The sequence below is a fragment of the Varanus komodoensis genome, unplaced genomic scaffold (assembly GCF_004798865.1).
Source record: "Varanus komodoensis strain SLA01 unplaced genomic scaffold, ASM479886v1 scaffold48, whole genome shotgun sequence".
Taxonomy (NCBI): Eukaryota; Metazoa; Chordata; class Lepidosauria; order Squamata; family Varanidae; genus Varanus; species Varanus komodoensis.
This window is the reverse complement of record NW_025336059.1, coordinates 4,680,100-4,698,453: the sequence shown is the minus strand read 5'-3', so window position 1 is coordinate 4,698,453 and position 18,354 is coordinate 4,680,100. Positions and strand designations below refer to the sequence as shown.

Here is an 18,354-nt window from a genome sequence, read left to right as displayed (position 1 = left end):
GAAGCATGGGTTTCCCCATCGATTTCTGTGGGAGCCTGTGAAGTAAAGGAATGGATGAATGAATGAATTTATTTATTTATGGTTCTTGTGTCCTGCACTTCATAATGTCTCAAGGCGGCAACACAGTGAAATAAATAGGTGTAAGTCTGGCTAAGGAACGTGAAGTCTGAGAGGATCTACGCTTCTACAATTTAGTGAATCTATGAAAGCTCCCCCTTGACATCTGAGCGATCCTTCCTTCCGCCTGGGAGGCGCTGAGTGCTTAGCGAACCCGGAGGCAAGGCACGCGCTGCGGGTCTAGACTTGTGAGAGTCTATGGGCTTTGGAACGCCGCTCCCACATGCCTGGAAGAGTCAGCCGAGGGTCGCGCAGGTGGGCGCCCGTGACGTCACTCTCCAGCGCCGGAAGTCTTGCGTGCACCGGGCGCCGCGCTTCCGGGCATTCCATCTCCGGCAAGAGGATTGTGGCGGCGGCGGCGGCGGCTGGGCGAGAAGGAAGGTGAGCGGCCTGCGCGGCTGGGCTCCCTTCGCCGTGGGGCCGGGCGGAAGAGAGTGGCGCGGGCCCTCTGCGGAGGGAGGAGGACCGGCCCCGGAGTGGCCTACCTTGGCGGGGCGGCGTTGGAGGGGTGGCCCGCCGCGGACGGTGCGGTTGTGGCCATGCCCCGCCGCTGTCCCGTGACAACGGGCGCGCCCCTCTTCCTCCGGGGAGCTCCGGGTGGCCTTCCGGACGTTCTCCCTCGGTTTGGCCTCGCGACAACCCTGCGAGGTTGGTCAGTCGGGGAGAGGCTGCCGCCGAGTGGCGGATTCAGCCTCGTCTCGCCAGTCTCAGGCTGTCCGTTATATCGCGGCCGCAGGCTTGTGGCTGCAGATTCAAAGGTTCGCGGATGGGCTGTTTGTTTGCTTCTTAATTGGAGGACTGTTTTCCGTTACTGGTGAGATTCTTATACCTGCTGCTGCTGCTGCTGCTGAACTTCTGTTCCATGCTTAATACGTTGCTTGAAAGATGCAATCTCAGAGATTGAAAAAGTCCCGCAGCTCTCAGCATTTCCCATCCATCTGATGGTAGGATGGGGAATTCTCCGTGATGTGGCACTTTTTTTCTGTCTGGAATTAATCCCTTGATGATCAGAGATTCCTGGTCATCTAGTGCAGAGTGGAGGCACTCTTTGCCTCCTCATTCTCCCACCCAGCATATTTTTCTGGAAGAGCTTTTCTGCCTGCCTAGAGATGGCACTTCAGAATAGGAGGGAGGACTCTGGAAGAGGCTCAGGACAGCCCGTATCCTCCCCTCCCTGTCCAAGAAAGCCCCCCATTTCCTCAACCCTGCGGTCAGCTATCTAACTGGAGGGCAGCTGACCTCACTGTTTCAGCACTGCCTACAAGAGGAGTCCGAATGGATCTCTGACTCCCCCTTCTGAAGCCAGCACTGCTTCAGACCTTGTGTGGGGAGTTCTCCAGTAACTTTGGCTCCTCAAATAGTGTTATTCGCTTAAAGTGAGAGCCAGTGTGGTGTAGTGGTGAAGAGCATGGGGCTGGGACTCAGACGATCCAGGTTCGAGTCCCCGCTTGGCCATGGAGCCAGCTGGGTGACTTCGGGCCAGTCACAGACTCTCAGCCCAGCCTACCTCACAGGGTTGTTGTCGTGGGGATAAGATGGAGGAGGAGAATAATGTAAGCTGCCCTGAGCCCTTTGTAGGAAAAAGGCAGGATATAAATCGAAAAAATAAAGTGTTAAACCTTTGCAAACTTATCTGAGAGCAAGTTCTTTGAAGTGAGTGAAGTTTGCTTCTGAATGCACGTGTGTGGAACCCTACTTTATAGAGTGCAGTCGATAAATAATAGCTGAGGGAAACTGGTTTGGTCTCTTATGCTTCTGGTCTGCAGAATTGTTCAAAACATTTCTTCCCTGCCTCCAAGGTGATTAACATAGAAATAATTATTAAAAGAACTGGCTTTACAAAAGAAATAATGTCAACTGAGGTGGTTGCATTCTAGCAGTCTGCCCCTTCTCATGCCTTGGGTCTGCATTTATCCCAAAACTGCAGTGGAGGGCTTGCTTTAATTTAGTTTGTATCTAATTCCTGTGTGCGCTTGCTTAGAAGTCAGTTGCACTGTGTCCAGTAAGAACTTTTGTATTTGTTTACGATCAGGATCCCCATTGTATCTGAGTGCTTATCTTTGCTTTAGGGAATGTGACCCTGAGAGACACTTTCAGCAGGGCTGGTTTTGATACACAAGCCATGATTGAAGATTTCCCTCTGTGTGTGTTTTCGGGCAGCAGGTCTCTGCTTAATTTCAAAATCCTTTGCAAGGAATCTGTTCCGGCCTCTGGCAAGGATGATCTGTTCTTTCTCCGACAGCCTTTCAGGCAGGCATGTAGAGAGAACTAGAAGAAAGAGGTTGACAGCAAGATGAGGCGGCCTCTCTCATTACCTCTCTGCTGCCTGTGTCAGTTTACCCAAAAGAGAACAGTGTTTTAGTAGCTTTCACGTTTTAAAAATAACATGGGGAAAGGTGATGGTGGTGCAGGGGTGGACAACCCGTGGATATCCTTGCAGGAAGAGATAAACGGAGGGCACGGTCTCACCTTTTCTAAGGCAGTTCTGTATGTCCGTGATCATAAGCAAGGTACTGGAGTTGTATTTTATGTTGTCTTGTGACAGAGATCAGCTAAGCCTCTCACTGCTTCATTTTGAGCTAATTGAAGTTGCCGGATGCTTTTCTGAGGAAGACCCACAGATAAGAATATTTTGCAGTCGGCTCCATGGTGCTTGCCTGCAGCTGGACAGCAGCGGTCTGATTTGGTGGTTGTGTTCCCTCCTAGTGCCTTTTTTCACGCAAATGGGTGATGAAAAGGAATCTTGGAAAGTTAAAACATTAGATGAAATTCTTCAGGAGAAGAAACGCCGCAAGGAACAAGAGGAGAAGGCTGACATAAAGCGCCTCAAGAATGTAAGTTTGCCACGTTCAAGCCAGTCGCTTAAATGTTTTATCTTTTTTTTTTGTACTCCACCCGTTAGTCCAAGGCTGCTTCTGGCCCTGTCTGTGGTCTAGCACATATCACCTTGGGAGTAAGCGCCATTTAATTTAATGAGGCCTGCTTCTAAGTGAAAAACCACAGAACTGAGCTTGTAATGATGCATTGTGCTGCCTTGCGCTAACAGGTGTGTGCTACTTCTGATGCTGATATTTAAATTCTACCTGGACTCCAAGGGAAAAGGTGGATATAAACAGCTGTGTTGACTCATCTTTGTAGCTGATTTGACACCCTGTCCCCAGATGCCTTTACTGGGTGACAAGAGAAAATCTGGCCAAGTAAGCATTGGTTCATATTACAAGTCACGCTAGTTCAATCCGTCCCTGGCTGGAGCTGATGGGACTTGTAGTCCCATATATCCAAAGGCTCTGTGTTGCTTACTCCTCCATTAGCAGTATTTCGCCCCCAACTAGCATCATTTTTAGTACCTTCTGCCTGCATCAATTATGTTTCATTCATGTCCGTTCTTTGTCCTTTCTTTTCCTAATCCGTCATAGTCTGATGATCGGGATTCAAAGCGTGATTCCCTCGAAGAGGGAGAGCTGAGAGACCACCGCATGGAGATAACTATCAGGAATTCACCTTACCGGAGGGAAGACTCTATGGAAGACAGGTAAGAAAGCATCTAATTGGGAGTTAGAAAGCATCTAACTTTGCTCTAGTTTTTATTTATTTATTTTATTTGTTTAAAGCTGTTTAATGAAAGAATGAAACAAAATTCTTAGCAACCTAATTGATTTCTAGCAATAAAACCCATAGTAAAATGGCAATCAAGCCTTAAAATATTGGGGAAATGGAAAAGGTTTTACTGACTAGCAAGATCTTCTGCTCAAACAGGCTCCCAGCACTCAGAGATCAGTGTACTACAAATGCCCAGAGTACAATTCCAGGAGGGGGCGACCTCTGTAAAGTTGCTATGCTGCTAACTCTAAGAAAGGTTTAATTGGCACCTGAGCAGGAGAGTGTGACTGCCCCAAACTTCCTGAAGGCGCAGGATGAATCTGGCACCTCAGGCCCTTTCGCGAAAACAAGTGGGCGTAGCTCATTAGATCGCATGCTTCACGACTAGATGGCAGCTCTCCGGACTCATGATCCCGCCCCGTTTCCCTCCCTGTGTGCTCTGCAGGGGAGAGGAGGACGACTCCTTGGCCATCAAGCCGCCACAGCAAATGTCCCGGAAGGAGAAGGCCCACCACAGGAAGGACGAGAAGAGGAAGGAGAAGCGGCGGCACCGCAGCCACTCAGCAGAAGGTGCTCCTGCGTGTTCCTCCCGTGTAGCTGCTCGCCCCGCGCATAGAAATGGGTGGATTTTTTTTAAGCGGGGTCGAAGCGGGGATCGGTCTCTGTCACCCAGCACTCAGTAATGGCCTTGCTCGGGCAGCTCGAGGATCCACCCTGGCCCAGTGTCCAGACAGATGCTGCCAGGTAGCTCAGAAGCCGTGCGGGAGTGGTGGTCCATCGTCGTCTTTCCCGGGTGAGGCCGAGCACCTTCTGTCCGTGCAGTTAGCCTGCCCGTGTGAGCTCTCGGAAAACACACGTGCGCTAAGCCCTAAGCTCGGGGGTGGTCCCTCCCAGCTAGCATCCCTTCGCCAACAGCCAGAGACTTCCAGACATGCCCAAACCGGCCGCAGAAGTGCTGGACGTTCCCTGCAGTTCCCGAGGCGCTTTGAAACCAAAAAGAGCCCCACAGCTCTCAGCATGTCCCAGCCAGCTGGGGCTTGTCAGCCTCTTTCAGTCTAAACAGACATAGCATTGTGCCTTTTCTGCCTTGCGGGTGGAGGTCTCTTTTGGAGCTACGCCGTCAATAGACTCATTTGTGGGTCTTTTCCTAAAGCCATCTAAGTTCATGGGAAATCATAGTCCTGGTGGCTGATTTTGTTTTTGTTTTTTTAATGAAAAAGTCGGTGCTTCTCCCTCTGCTTCTTTTATTTTTAGAGTTCCAAATGGGAGGGGGTAACGGTTTGGCCTTTTCTTTGTATCTCTATTACTAGGGAAACATGCTAGGGTGAAAGAGAAGGAGCGCGAGCATGAACGTAGAAAGAGGCATCGAGAAGAGCAGGATAAGGCCCGCCGTGAATGGGAGAGGCAGAAAAGGAGGGAAATGGCTAGGGAGCATTCCAGGAGAGAGAGGTAAATCCCCCACCCCGGCCCGAAACTCCCTCCCCAGAACCTGTTTAACATGGGGCTTCTCTCGCCTGCTCTGTTGGAATTCCATCACCCATTAGTTCCCTTGGTTATGTGCTTCTGTTACCTCCTGCGGAATAACGTGAGGCAGCCAGTACGAACTCCAGTGCTGCAGGGATGCGATCGTGACTCCAAAATTCAAGCAAGGGCATCTCTTTGCAAGGTGGGCGGGGGCACAGGACCGCAACCACCTGTTTGGGCTGCAGTTCAGCAGAAGAGCAGAAAAGCGCTAGTTTGTGCTCTTCACTTACTGCGTTCGACTTTCTAAGAAACTCTGCTTGTTTTTGCAAGCAGGTTAGGGTTGCAGAGAGAGGCTTGGAAAGGCACACGGGCAGTGCTTGGTGAAACTTGAAAAACTAGAGGTGTAGGGGGGTGGTCAAGGCTTAAGGAGGGCTTCAGGATTCAAACAGCTCCTCAGTGCAGCCAAAGGATTATGCAAGATCAGACGAATTTTGGGCCGGTTTTGAGCCAAAGGTGCAACAGAAGCAGATATCCAGGAGGGAGGCGTTTCTGAATTCGGCATGGGCTCAGTGAAGTGCCTGTTTTAAAAGCAGGCAGATTTCCACAGGGGAGAGAACAGTTCACTTTCATTCCAGTGGCAGGGTTTCATCCACACGTGGGCCACCTGGTCCGGAGCCAGGTGAAACCAGTCAGCTAACGGACCACTTAGAGTTGGGCTGTAAGCATCCTACTCCGCCTAGTCCAGAAATACAACCGGCCCAGAGCAGTTTTGCAAGTCTCCCTGGCCGTACAGGTGTCATGTCAAATGCTTGTGCCTTGGAGTCTTTTTCTGTAAGGCATCACCACCTGCTTTCTTGAGGGCAATTCTAATTTGACGTAGGTGACTAAGGTGATGGATTCGTTACTAGCCTGAGTCTGAGGTTCATAAAGTGTAATCTGCAAATTCTAATAGGTTATTGCCTATAAAGCCCTAAATGGCTTGGGACCAGGATACCTAAAGGAATGCCTTCTTCCCTATTTGCCCTCCTGCCCCCTGAGATCGGTAACAGAGGCCCTCCTCCGGGAACCCTCTGTAAAAGACATTAGGAGGCAAAGTACCCGGAGGAGGGCCTTCTCTGCGGTGGCGCCCCACCTATGGAATGCGCTCCCCAGAGAGGTCCGCCTGGCGCCCCCATTATTTGTTTTTCGGCGCCAGGTTAAGGCCTTTTTATTTAATCAATATTTTCACAAGTTTTAGTATTGAATTTTATTACCATATTTTATTCGCAGCCAGAGTGTGTCGCTAATTTATTTATGTTATACAGTTATGTATTGGAATTTTATTTGTGGAAGCCGTCCTGAGGCTCTCGCAAAGGACGGTACACAAATATCCTACATGCATGCATACATACGTAATAGGATTATCACACTGCTCAGCTTTGGAGCTCAGCGTCAGGTGTCTAGGCTCACAATGCACACCTTTATTTCTGTGAAGCTTTTTCTGCCGCTGCTGTATTGCTATGGCAAGGCATTAAAAGCTGGGCTTTATTCCTTACAGTAGGCAGATGCGCGTGCTCCGAAGCATTGATAGAGCAGAGTCAGGATTTCTCCATAAGCAGAAATCTAGCAAAAATGAGTTGTCACAAGATTACCTGCACTGGGCTATGGTAACACCCTAGAAGGACTCAAGTTTCATTTCAGCTAGTTCCCTCTCTCTACCAGATGTTGGCACAATGCCTTGCAGAAGTTCATAAACAATGCAAGATGGCAGTAGCTATTTCCTGACATCTGGTAATGAGAAGTACTATTCCTCTGAAGGTTCGCAATTTCCTGTTCTACAACCCAGAAACCATGGTAACTGACTTCAGAAAGCTGAGGATATTAAACCAAAATCAAGCCAGAGTTTCATATCCTAACCTGGTTCGAATCTAGAAACCACCAACTTCCTGATCCAGACACGGAGCACAAGTCTTAGTTCAGACACAGGATGGACAGCCCTGCTCGCTTATTACTGCTTTACGGTCTCAGTATTTAATCCTTTACTTGCTTTAACAGAAGACAATAGAAATAATTTTAAAATGTCATTAAAACATTCCCATTTTATTAGCACTCAGACTCCTTTATGCTATAGAATATGCCTTTCTGTGAATATGATCGTGTGTTTGAGCTATAGACCGTATGCACACATTTCTGTTACTTGTTTTGTGCTTCTGGCACATGGTACCGGTCTGGATTATTGATAGCAGTAGTCTGATAACCTTTGTGAGTTCTTACCTGCTTCATGAATCAGAATTGCCCCCCTGCTCAGATAATATGGGAAACAGGTTCGGTGAAGATGTCCTGGGTTGTTTATGCCATGAAAGGAGGATCAAGAGGACTGCGGTTGCAGGCAGAATGTTGGTTCATCTTTCAGATTATTATTCAGCCAAGAGACATTCATCTGAAATTCGTCATTAGCAGTCCTGTTGCCAAGATGATCAGCCTCTGCAAAATTGGCACTTGTTCTTTCTTGAATGATAGCCCCCAGATGTTATATGTCAAACGGCTCTTGAAACTTCGCATGCAAGAAAAAAGCGTCCGGTCTGTTAGCTCGGTGCATGCCCTCCACATGAGTCCAAGCTTCCTCCTAGCCCTGCCTGTTCTTTTTGTGCCTTTCTTGTGTCAGTGGAATAAGCTTAGCTTCTCTGTGTGGAAAATATGGCCAGAATTCAGAGTGTCTGTTCCGTGTCCTAAACCATAAATCTGTGCCCTAAACGAAAATCTATAAGCCACGATTCCCCTTCGAGAGAACAAACATCAGATAGTTCAAAGTTGCCAAGAGGTGCAACAACAGTAAGGAAGAGCAGAAATAACCGGCGCATGACACCTCTGTAGGGACCGTCTGGAGCAGCTGGAGAGGAAGCGGGAACGAGAGAGGAAGATGAGAGAGCAGCAGAAAGAGCAGCGGGAGATAAAAGAACGGGAAAGGCGTGCCGAGGAAAAGCGTAAAGAACGGGAAGCCAGGCGAGAGAGTAAGTAGTTTGTGGGTTCAGCTGGGCCTTTCTTCAAATCATTCTCGGTTGCTTAATGGGACGTGCTGATTTATTTGCGTAGCTTTATAAATCAGCCTGCCCACATTTACAAGCCTGGAAGAAAAACAACGGAAACTTCTTATGAGCCTCAGTCCGTGCTGGCCACGGGGAGAGGACGCCACCTCTTCTACAGCCATGGCAGAAACTCCTCCTATCCTTTTAGGCCAGCAAAACAACATTTATCAAGTGGGCTCGCAATGGAGGGACAGATCCCTTTGCATCCCTTCCGTCAGCCCACTGCATTTCTGGGATGGTCATGGAAGAAGGAAATGCCACAGGTAAGTGGTGGAGGGATGGAAAGCTGCATCCTTCCTCCACCCACCTGCATGGCACCCCTGGTCACTGCTGGCGACCAGGCAAGGTCTCACACCTGGAACCGTCTGCGTGCAAAGCGGGTGCTCTGCCATGGAGCGGCAACGTCTTGTGTCCCGCAAGGGCAGTGGGCTTGGGGAACTGTTCTACACCTCGGGGGTGATCTTGTTGTGATCCTGTCATCCGATCGTTTGCCACGCCAACGGCAAGGAGCAATGATGCCTTTCACTAGAAGCATCCATACCCTTCTTCCAGCTTCTTCCAGCTCAGACGGAACGGTCCCTTCACAGACAACCATCGATCGCTGTTGCGGATATGTCAGGCCTTCCCCGCTCGGTTTAGCCATGCGTCAGGCACATGGGGCGGGGGGAGGGTGGTCCGTCTCTCCAAGCATCCTCAGACTGCACAAAGAGGAACCATCAAAAGCTGGCAGGGAGGGGTTTTAATCTCCGCCTTGCCAAGTTCACAAAACCCAAGCGTCTCATGCCTGCATTCACAGTGCAGCACCGGGCACTTTCCCCTTTTGCTGCATTTCGCAGAGCAAGGGTACAATCAAGCCACCTACCCTTTGGCTCTGCTGGATGTTGGTGCGAAGGCTCCATCCCAGCAGAGGAGTGCGATTTCTGGGAGGTCCCTCGGCAGCCTTCCCCAGGCTGGCATCTCCCAGCATTCCCAACCATTGGCCATGGCAGGGGTGGATGGGAGCTGAACTGAAAAGGAACAGACAGCGAAGGGCCCCCAGCTGGGGAAGGCCGTCTCACGGGCTGCTGTAGCATAATGTGTGTCTTCTGTTGCTGCTGCTCTTGCTTCCGGTTTTGTATTGTCCTCATCGCAAAGACCTTGTCTCAATCTTTCCCTTAGAAACCTTAGAAAATCCTTAAGGTCGGAAGAACCCCCAAAACAGCCCAGTGAACCCCCAAAACAGCCCAGTGAGGGCTGGATGTGTGTAGCAACTGCAGAGCCCTGATCTGACTATTTGGGATGGGGATGGGGAATGGCGACAGCGAGAGCGGGTCAGGACGGAGCTGCGGCAATGCCGAACACCAGCCTGCCACGTCCACCTTTGCAAGCCTCTTTTCATGGGTTCCTCCTGCCGGATTATGGCAGCGTGTCTTCGAAGTGGACGGAGGTCAGAAAGCCAGGCGTGTGAGGCAGTTCTGTATCGGTCCACGCCTGCGGGCACCTCCTTGGCAGAGCTCAGAGGCTGGACAGAGGACAGGAAGAGGCGTGCAGGGCGGCTCTCACAGAGTGCGTTTCCTTGTGTCTCCCCAGTTTCAGCACATCACAGAACGGTGCGAGAAGAATACGGGGAGAAAGTGAGGATTTGGAGCCGCAGTCCTCTGCGGCAGCAGCGGGAGAAGCTTGAGCAAGGGGAGATCAGAAAGCCAGGTAGCGCTTCCGTCTGCGTCGCTGCCGCTCTTTGCGCGTCAGTGAGGCATCTGCAGGGGGATCCCTTTCAGCACCGATGTGTCTCTTCCATACAGTGAAAGAGGAAAAGCCAGAGGAGAGAGACCCCCTTTCTGACCTTCAGGACATTAGCGACAGCGAGAGAAAAACCAGCTCGGCGGAACCCTCATCAGGTAGGTAGTGCTGTGAGACCCCGTGGTCGTCTTAATAAACCGTCGCGCTGTTTGGTGAGTGGGGGGGCGTTTCGTACTGTTCTTTTTATTATTATTTTATTTATTTTATTAAAACATTTCTGTCCATGTTTTCTGTCCCTGGTGCTTCCTGTAGGGGAATCTGGGTCTGGTTCAGAGGAGGAAGAGGAGGAGGAGGAAGAGGAAGAGGATGAGGAGGAGGAGTCCAGTAGTGAAGAATCCGAGGAGGAGGAGGAGGAGGAAGAGGAGGAGGAAGAGGAGACGGGCAGCAATTCCGCAGTGACGGAGCAGTCGGCTGGTGAGTGGCGTGTTTCTGTCACGCCTTCTGGCTTTATTTATTAATTATTTATTAAAACATTTTTACTCCAACTAGGAGTTGGAGTTACTTTACTCCAGCTAGGAGTAGCAGCACTGCTGCAGGTCATCCCGACGGCTTGGCGTCCCGGTGCAGAGTGCCTCCCTCTGCTGCATTCCAGACCCTCCATCTCCTTCGCTCCTTCCTGTCTTTACTGTCCCCCAGCTCCTTGTTTGTGGAATGAGCATGCTTAAAATCGCTAGGCCGTTTGCAGGTTGGGTTTTCCCTTCAAGGGTCTTTCCCCCTTCCGCAAATCTCAGCGTTTTCCTTATCCTGCCACTTCGTGGTGCGGGTGCTGCCGTTGACTCTCAGCATTTTACAAAGCCCCGTCAGTCCTTGCTGCCTGCATCTTGGAACCCAGCTTCAAGCAGGTGTGGATGCAGCGGAGACCAGATTAATGCAGGACGTTGAAGAAGTGAGCCATATTAAAAAAGCCTCAATAACTTCAGCAAAAGGATGCCTTTTGTTATCCAAAAGCGTTCTTATGTGTTACATCTCCGAAGGGTACAAGGCTTCGTATGCATCTTGACTCAGAAGTGAGCGAGTTCTGGGAGCGTTTTGCTGAAAGGCTGCTGTAGAAAACCTTTAAATAAAAGGGAGTGTCATTCAATTCAGCACAGGTAAGTATACTTAGGATTGCAATATAAAGTGCTAGAATTCTGGGCATGTACCACTTCAGATATCCTTCTCCAGGACTGTGTGCAGGAGGGATTTTTTCTAAGCAGGGGCCTTCACAAATGTTCCATCACCACCCTCGGTGATCTGCAATGGCTTACTTCCGAACTCGCTTATCTTGGTCTGTGTTTCATGCAGAGTAGCCTTCAGAAATGGATTTCCTTGATGCTCATTTATTCCATTTTTCTCCCTTACAGAAGAGGTGAGCGAAGATGAAATGAGCGAAGAGGAAGAAAGGGAAAACGGAGACCACATTCCAGTTGGTAAGATAAGAAGCGCTCCATGTGGTTTTCTGCGTCAGCCTCCCATCCTCCCATGTCCTTAGCATTCCTCATCTGGTTGGCTTTGGGAAGGGGCTCTGTTAAGAAACCGGAAAAAAACCTAGTTGGTCCTCATGCTTATCGTCTCGATCCAGAGGCAGGTGAGCAGTGGTGTCGCCCTGTTACATAAGCATAAAGCACAGAACATAGATGGCTGCTTGCGGCTTTCACAGCTGTACATTGCAAGTTTCGTAGAATATCAGCTGGCTTTCGTTCTGGTCTCCACTCAGAACTAATGGGATTTTCTTCCATTTTCTGAACTTGTATTCTTGCAGAGATCCCCAGCAAAGCACCGTTTAGCTTATGGGGGGCGGGGGAAATGCACATTTCCCCACATTTTTCCTGCAGTTCCGAAGGTGGTCCAGCGCTCCATAGCCTCTGAGCAGCGAAGCCAGGCATGGCCTTTCTGTCGTGGCCCCTCTGTGATGTCAGCACTGCTCTTTCTGCCTGACACACTCGGACACAGAGTAGATGAGCAACTCTGTCAGACGGCACTCCTAACCTGCAGGCTTAGAAGATTCACCACCCTGTTTCCTGCAATGACAATTCCTGATTTTACTAGTTGTCTTAAGATTAGTAGTGTGAATTACCAGTTATTCTTATTTAGCATCATGGATCCTGTATGATTATGACGTACTGTTGTGCAAAATGACAGCAAGATGCCCTTCCTTCCTTCCGTCCTTCCTTCCTTCCTTCCATTTCCCAAATACATATTTCAGTGGCTGATGGTGTTTTGATTAGCACTTGGTCCTGGGGCAGCCGAAGATGACATGTTCCTTTGCGTAGCGGTCCAGAACCCACTGGCACAAGATGTGGCAACCCACACTGGCTTAGGGGGCTTTGAAAAAGGGGGAGGGACACCTGCATGGAGGTGAGCAGGGTCAATCAGCGTGGCACCTCAGCAGATCCTCCGGCTGGAGGATGGATCCTTCGAAGCCTCCTGCGGGAGTATGTCGTGTCCTTGCCTTGCTTGGGAGCTTGTTTTGGGGGAGAATGCAAACAGGCACCGGCTTCCACGATCTGATTCTGACGTTTAAAGTTACAGAGTCGAGGTTTGACCGGGATTCCGCAGGGAGCGAAGGGGAGGAGGAAGAAGCGGGAGAGGGAAGCCCACAGTCCAACGCCATGACGGAGGGGGATTATCTTCCTGACTCGCCTGTGTCATCGCCGGTGGAGCTGAAGCAAGAGCTACCTAAATACCTGCCTGCCCTTCAGGTTTGGAGAGCAGCTTAGATCCTGGGATTCTCCCCTGCCACTTAAGTTCCCACAGGGCCACCGGAGAGGCCGAGAGGTATCAGCTGCTCCTAGGAAGGCCGAGGCTTTGACTGGGCTCACATGACGCAGTTGGTTGTGTCATCTGAACTCGGGGCGCTTTCCGCGGGGTGGCTTATCTCGCAGGGAGCAAGCCAGGCGGAGGGGGGTTGTGGGGTCATTTCCCCCGCAACGACTTGTCATGTCTGGACTCAGGGAAATGATTTTATCGCGGGTTCAGCCACGGGGGCACTGAGCAGGTGGGCAGAACCCCTCGTGCCGCTTTCTCCAGTCTCGCCGGTGACGGGCTGCTCCAGGGCGGCTTCGCACGATGCGCGAACGCGTCCTCTGTTCCCCCGGGGTCTTCGGTCTTCTCGGACCAGTGGCTGCTTTGGGAATCCTGACAGATGGGGGCGGGGGGCTGCCTGTTCAGAAGGCCCTGCTGCAGTGAGCAGAAACGGCTTCCAGGAGTTCTGAATCACCACTCCCACGTTCCTGCCTCACTGGCCGTGCAGGCAGAATTTATGGGAGATGTTGTCCAGGTTGTCTGCCCACTCCCTTGAGCTAGTATTTATTTATTTAAAACATTTCTGTGCCGCCTCCATCGCAACAAAGCCTCGGGGCGGCTCACAAAAAAGTAGGTGCGACCAGTCGTGTATTCGTGGGTGGGGCCGCTCAGAGGCCAAACTGTGTGTCATTGTCGCTTCTTCGCACTTGAGCAAAGCACGCAGCTGCCTCCTCTTCCTGCTTCCAGTCCCTGCGCCTCATCAGCTCATAGCCTGGTGGCTGTTACATCTGCCTGGAATAAAGCCTCTTGGCCCCCTTTTTAAAAAATATCTTTGAACCAAAGTTCTAGCCCCTATGGGAGTGAAGCAGACAGTGTGGTAGAATCCTGGGAGTGTGAAGGAGTTGCCGAATTGCAGTGTGCAGCTCTCCGCCCTTCCACGTGACTCATGGAAAGGGGATAATTCATGCAAACTCGGGGGAAATGTGTGCCTTTCTGTCGTCTCGCTAGGGCTGCCGCAGCGTGGAGGAATTTCAGTGCTTGAACCGGATTGAGGAGGGGACGTATGGCGTCGTGTACCGAGCCAAGGATAAAAAAACAGGTTGGCATGTCTTCCGCAAAGTTCCGCTAGAGTGCTCAGTAGAGATGAGCTTGCTCAGCCTGGAATTGCCTGCCCTGGCCGGCAGGAGCCCTTCAGGGTCTAAGGTGCAGAAAACGCCTTCCCACCATCTGTTCTTCACTCCTTTTGCCTGGAAGTAGTAGGTCCTCGCCATGAGACCTTGTGCATGGAGAGCCGGCCCTTGTTCACCGTCCTTCAGTTCGCCCCTCGAAAGACCCCTCTGGCATCAGTACAGCCAGCATCTCCTTAACCTTTCCCCCCGTCTTGAAGTGCCATCATCTGTGGGGTCCCAGGTGGCCACGCCAAGGAACAGGGTCTTTTTAGTCTTGGCCCCAGCACTCTCTGGAATCCTCCCTTGTTCATGGCCTGCTCACTTCCTCCCCCGTGGTCCTTCCGAAGAAAAGCTAGGAATTTTTCTTTTCAGTGCGCTGTTTAGTCATCCAGTCGACACAACACGCTGCCTTGTTGTTGCTTTTTTGGCTATGGCTGACTTTGTAGATGTCACACTTACATTCCTGTAAACTGCTGAGCGAGCTGAGTGGTGTAGAAATAAATTGCTGTTGCCATGCCTGTTATTATTTCAAGACCCATCAGCGGGAGGTTGCCACTGATAATTGTAGCCTGCGCTTTGGAAGAGCTCTCTTTTAAAGGAAGGGCATATGTCCCGTAACCAGAAGGCTCCTTGCGCCGTCTCTGGAGTTCCTGGGTACAAGGTTGTGGTGCTGCACGTGCCTGTCACACGCGTGTGCCCATAAACCAGCCCTGTCCGGCCTTGGCTCCCCTTGTCTTGCTTCTCATTTGCATCAGCAGCCGTGGGACTTCCGGCTTTGTGTGACACTCTGTCCGAGACCCCTCTGTGAAATGGGATTATGTGGGAGTCTGCCCTGCGGGCTCCTGTTCAGCCCCGCCAGAATTGCCAATATTAACAAACGGCACGGGATTCTTTCCAGATGAGATTGTGGCACTGAAACGACTGAAGATGGAGAAGGAGAAGGAAGGTTTCCCCATTACCTCATTACGTGAAATCAACACCATCCTGAAGGCTCAGCACCCGAACATTGTCACGGTTAGGGTAAGACGGCGGACACTTGATCGAGTGCGGCCAGCTAGAGCCCTGCGTGGGTTTTCTCCCTGTTGTGAACGCATCCCGCACTCTTCAGCCAGCTCTGGCCCCATCACCGCATTGGAAAAGGGAAAGCTTGGGCTAGATCTGCGGAATGTGCTCCCCAGAGAGGTCCACCTGGCGCCGTCATCGTTTGTTTTTCGGCGCCAGGCCAAGACCTTTTTATTCAAACAATATTTTAACAATGTTTAATATTTATTGGTTTTAATTGTGCAGCCAGGGTGTTTCCAGGCTTTTAACTGTATTGGTACAATATTTATTTATTTCTGTGAGCCATCCCGAGGCTATATAGCAAGGGAACAGCATACAAACACACACACACACACACACACAGAGAGAGAGAGAGAGAGAGAGAGAGCGCGCGCTAGAGCCTGAATCCACACTGGGGCTCTGAACTTCAGGGCAGTGACGCTGATGATTCCTTTTCAACCTGAGCTCTGATCTCAATCTCAGAGAAGCTCTCTGGGGGGGGACTCTAAGGTGGGAGGCAGGGACGAAGGCGCCTCCTGCCCGCAGGTGTCCCACTGGAGCAACTGCTTGGCCCATGTGTGATCAGGATGCTGGGCAAGAAGACCCTGGTCTGATCCTGCAGGCTCCCCTTAGGTTCCTAGCACAGGGCCAGAGTACCAAACGTAACTCAAAGGGACAATTTATTTTAGCTTAAATGTTCCAGGAGCAAAGCCATAGTTCGATTTTTCTCAACGCAAAGGTCAGGGAAACACCAAATGATTGGCAGAGGTGTGCGGTGGGGGTGGGGGTGGAGCGAGGCCATCTGGGCCAGCCCCACACCTGAGGTTCAGTGCATCCTGCTCTGCTTTGGCCCCAATCCCATGGGAAACTTTCCCATCAGAGCTGCCTCCCAAGAACATGCCTGCCGCCCCTTGTTTGCTGAGTAGAGCACACCTCTTACATGCTGTTGGAGTGTGGCACATGGGTAGCATGGTCAGGAACGCCCACTTGGCTGAGCTTAGGTGCCATGATGGCGTCGAGGGGAGCCAACTACCTCTAAGAACGTCCACAGTTTCTTGTCTGCGTTTGCAGGAAATTGTCGTTGGCAGCAACATGGACAAAATCTACATAGTAATGAATTACGTCGAACATGACCTCAAGAGCCTCATGGAGACCATGAAACAGCCGTTCCTGCCAGGTAGGACCTGTCTCAAATCCCAAGGCACGGGACCAGTTCCCTTACTGGACTGGAAAGATGCAGGCAGGTCGCCACTCTCTCCCACCCTCAGAGATCTTTGCTGCTTTTATTCCAGGGGAAGTGAAGACACTAATGATTCAGCTGCTGCACGGGGTGAAGCATCTCCATGACAACTGGATCCTTCACCGGGACCTGAAAACCTCCAACCTGCTGTTAAGCCACGCCGGCATTTTAAAAGTAAGTGCTCTGTCAGCTTCCTTAGAGGGGAGCCGAGGGTCTAGGCAGGCAAATCTTTTGTGGCCTCAGCCAAGCTCTGCACGGTAGATTTTGACCGGGCCTGCCTGTTCTGAACGAGCAAGGTCGGCCATCATTCAGGCTTCCCACCCAGCGTCAGTCCCTCTATTTTCGATGGCATTGAGGTTGAGCGAGGCTGATCTGGGGGCTCCAGAAGGTCCACAGCAACCTTCTAAGTTCGATCCAGAGGCTCAGTCGCTTTGGTAAAGTTGGTGCTGGTGGCTGGCACCTCGTTGTGGGGTATGAAAGCCAGCAGCAAGATCCAAAGGAGCAGGGCCCTTTGAGACTGGATCAGGCCCAGCCCTTTTAATATTCTTGCGTTCCTCTTGCTTCAGGTTGGAGACTTTGGACTGGCTCGAGAATACGGGTCGCCTCTGAAGCCGTACACGCCTGTCGTCGTGACATTGTGGTACAGAGCACCTGAGCTATTACTCGGAGCCAAGGTTTGTGATTCACAGCAGCCGTTTCTTACGAGTTCTTTTTAAAAAACCTTTTCCTGCAGGGTTTGACTATTCCGAACGACTCAGGAGTGGCACACGCTTGTCTGTCACTAATCTGGGATGCGCATGTAAGCTTTGGCTTCTTTGGCTGCAACCCCGTGCAAGGTCAAACAGAAAAACCTCGTTCCGTCCCCAGCATCGCTGGGGCAGAGGCATGCTGAGGGGCCTCTTTCTGTCTAAACTTACGTAGGCTTGTCCTTTTTACTGTGGCCGAGAGATCGTGTGTGAATTCGTTATTGTGAGAGCATCTGGCCACAACTGGGAAGAGCCAGAATCAAAGCCATAAAGCGCTGTCTTGGTGTTTAATTTTTCAGTGCACGGCTCAGCCCACCTCATAGGATTGCCAAGACACTGGAAAACCCGGATCCCAATTCTTAGTTGGTCATAAAACAGCTCTGCTAATTTTGAGTTGGGGATGTAGAACCTCCAGTCTGGGGCTTGCCTCCATCCCTCTGGGATTTAGGTATTGCAAGGATCTGTGGCTCACCCTCTTGCCCAGAGATGTCCCTTAGCCAAATCTCGGGCCAGGTTGCAGGCCAAGGGGGCGAAAAGCCAGGTCTGTCCAACTCCTGACATTCATAAAGGGTTGGTTGCCGTGCAACATGGTCACTTAATTTGCGACATGTCCCATCGCTTCTCGTGGCACGCTGCTCCGGATTCCCTGCATGCTTTTTCGTCACCCTGGTCCAGCCTTTGTCCCTCGGTACTTACCTATCACAGCTGTGGCTCTTGGCCCACAAATTTAGCAGCGTGGAGACTTTTCCTCGCTCTTCCGCCCCCCCCCTTCCAGGAATACTCTACAGCTATCGACATGTGGTCTGTGGGCTGCATTTTCGGGGAGCTGCTGACACAGAAGCCGCTGTTTCCAGGGAAGTCGGAAATAGACCAGATCAACAAAGTCTTCAAGGTAAGCCATTCAGTGCAATGTAGCCCGCCCTGGGATCCATTTTGGCTAAGCGGGGGGCGGGGGGGCGGGGCAGAAACTCTGTGTTAAACAATGCTGTCCTCAACCCTTTATTTCTCTCACAATCATGGTGCTTCATGATGGAAGCACAAAAAGGCCCGTCTCAGCCCCTAAGGGCTTGCAAGCACCAGTTTAACAGAGCGGGGCAGATTCGTCCAACACAACGGTAGCCTTGGTCTAGGCCAGGGGTGGCGAACCGATGGCACACGAGCCCAGTTGCCCCAGCAGCCGAGCATCGGGCAACAGTGCACCTGGGGGCCATGCGCAGGCTCGGAAAGGAGTAGTGGCGCCAGGCGATGATGTCACGAGCCGCGAATCATTAGCCAGGACTCGTCCAAGCTTTCCCATGGCCAGTCACTCTGCTGCCAAGGATATAGATAGATAGATAGACAGATAGACAGACAGACAGACACAGACAGACAGACACAGACAGACAGACAGACAGACACAGACAGACAGA

General features: G+C 51.2%; 1 protein-coding gene across 5 annotated transcripts in view; it reads left to right on the top strand.

Moving 5' to 3' along the window:
• The first annotated feature begins 413 nt into the window (after positions 1-413).
• Positions 414-18,354, top strand: part of CDK11A (cyclin dependent kinase 11A) — a 22,133-nt gene continuing 4,192 nt past the window's right edge. Inside the window, exons 1-17 of one of the 5 annotated variants that reach the window (XM_044445402.1) lie at positions 414-498; positions 2,824-2,951; positions 3,534-3,649; positions 4,163-4,287; positions 5,028-5,166; positions 8,035-8,171; positions 9,816-9,932; positions 10,028-10,123; positions 10,278-10,439; positions 11,369-11,434; positions 12,531-12,706; positions 13,758-13,848; positions 14,817-14,938; positions 16,031-16,136; positions 16,252-16,373; positions 16,766-16,873; positions 17,721-17,837. In XM_044445402.1, the coding sequence (XP_044301337.1) occupies positions 2,841-2,951; positions 3,534-3,649; positions 4,163-4,287; positions 5,028-5,166; positions 8,035-8,171; positions 9,816-9,932; positions 10,028-10,123; positions 10,278-10,439; positions 11,369-11,434; positions 12,531-12,706; positions 13,758-13,848; positions 14,817-14,938; positions 16,031-16,136; positions 16,252-16,373; positions 16,766-16,873; positions 17,721-17,837 (1,911 nt within the window). In that variant the 5' untranslated portion in view covers positions 414-498; positions 2,824-2,840. Of the gene's footprint in view, positions 499-2,662; positions 2,952-3,533; positions 3,650-4,162; positions 4,288-5,027; positions 5,167-8,034; positions 8,172-9,815; positions 9,933-10,027; positions 10,124-10,277; positions 10,440-11,368; positions 11,435-12,530; positions 12,707-13,757; positions 13,849-14,816; positions 14,939-16,030; positions 16,137-16,251; positions 16,374-16,765; positions 16,874-17,720; positions 17,838-18,354 lie in introns of those variants that run through there. The other 4 variants (XM_044445403.1, XM_044445401.1, XM_044445404.1 and 1 more) reach the window with 4 other exon arrangements.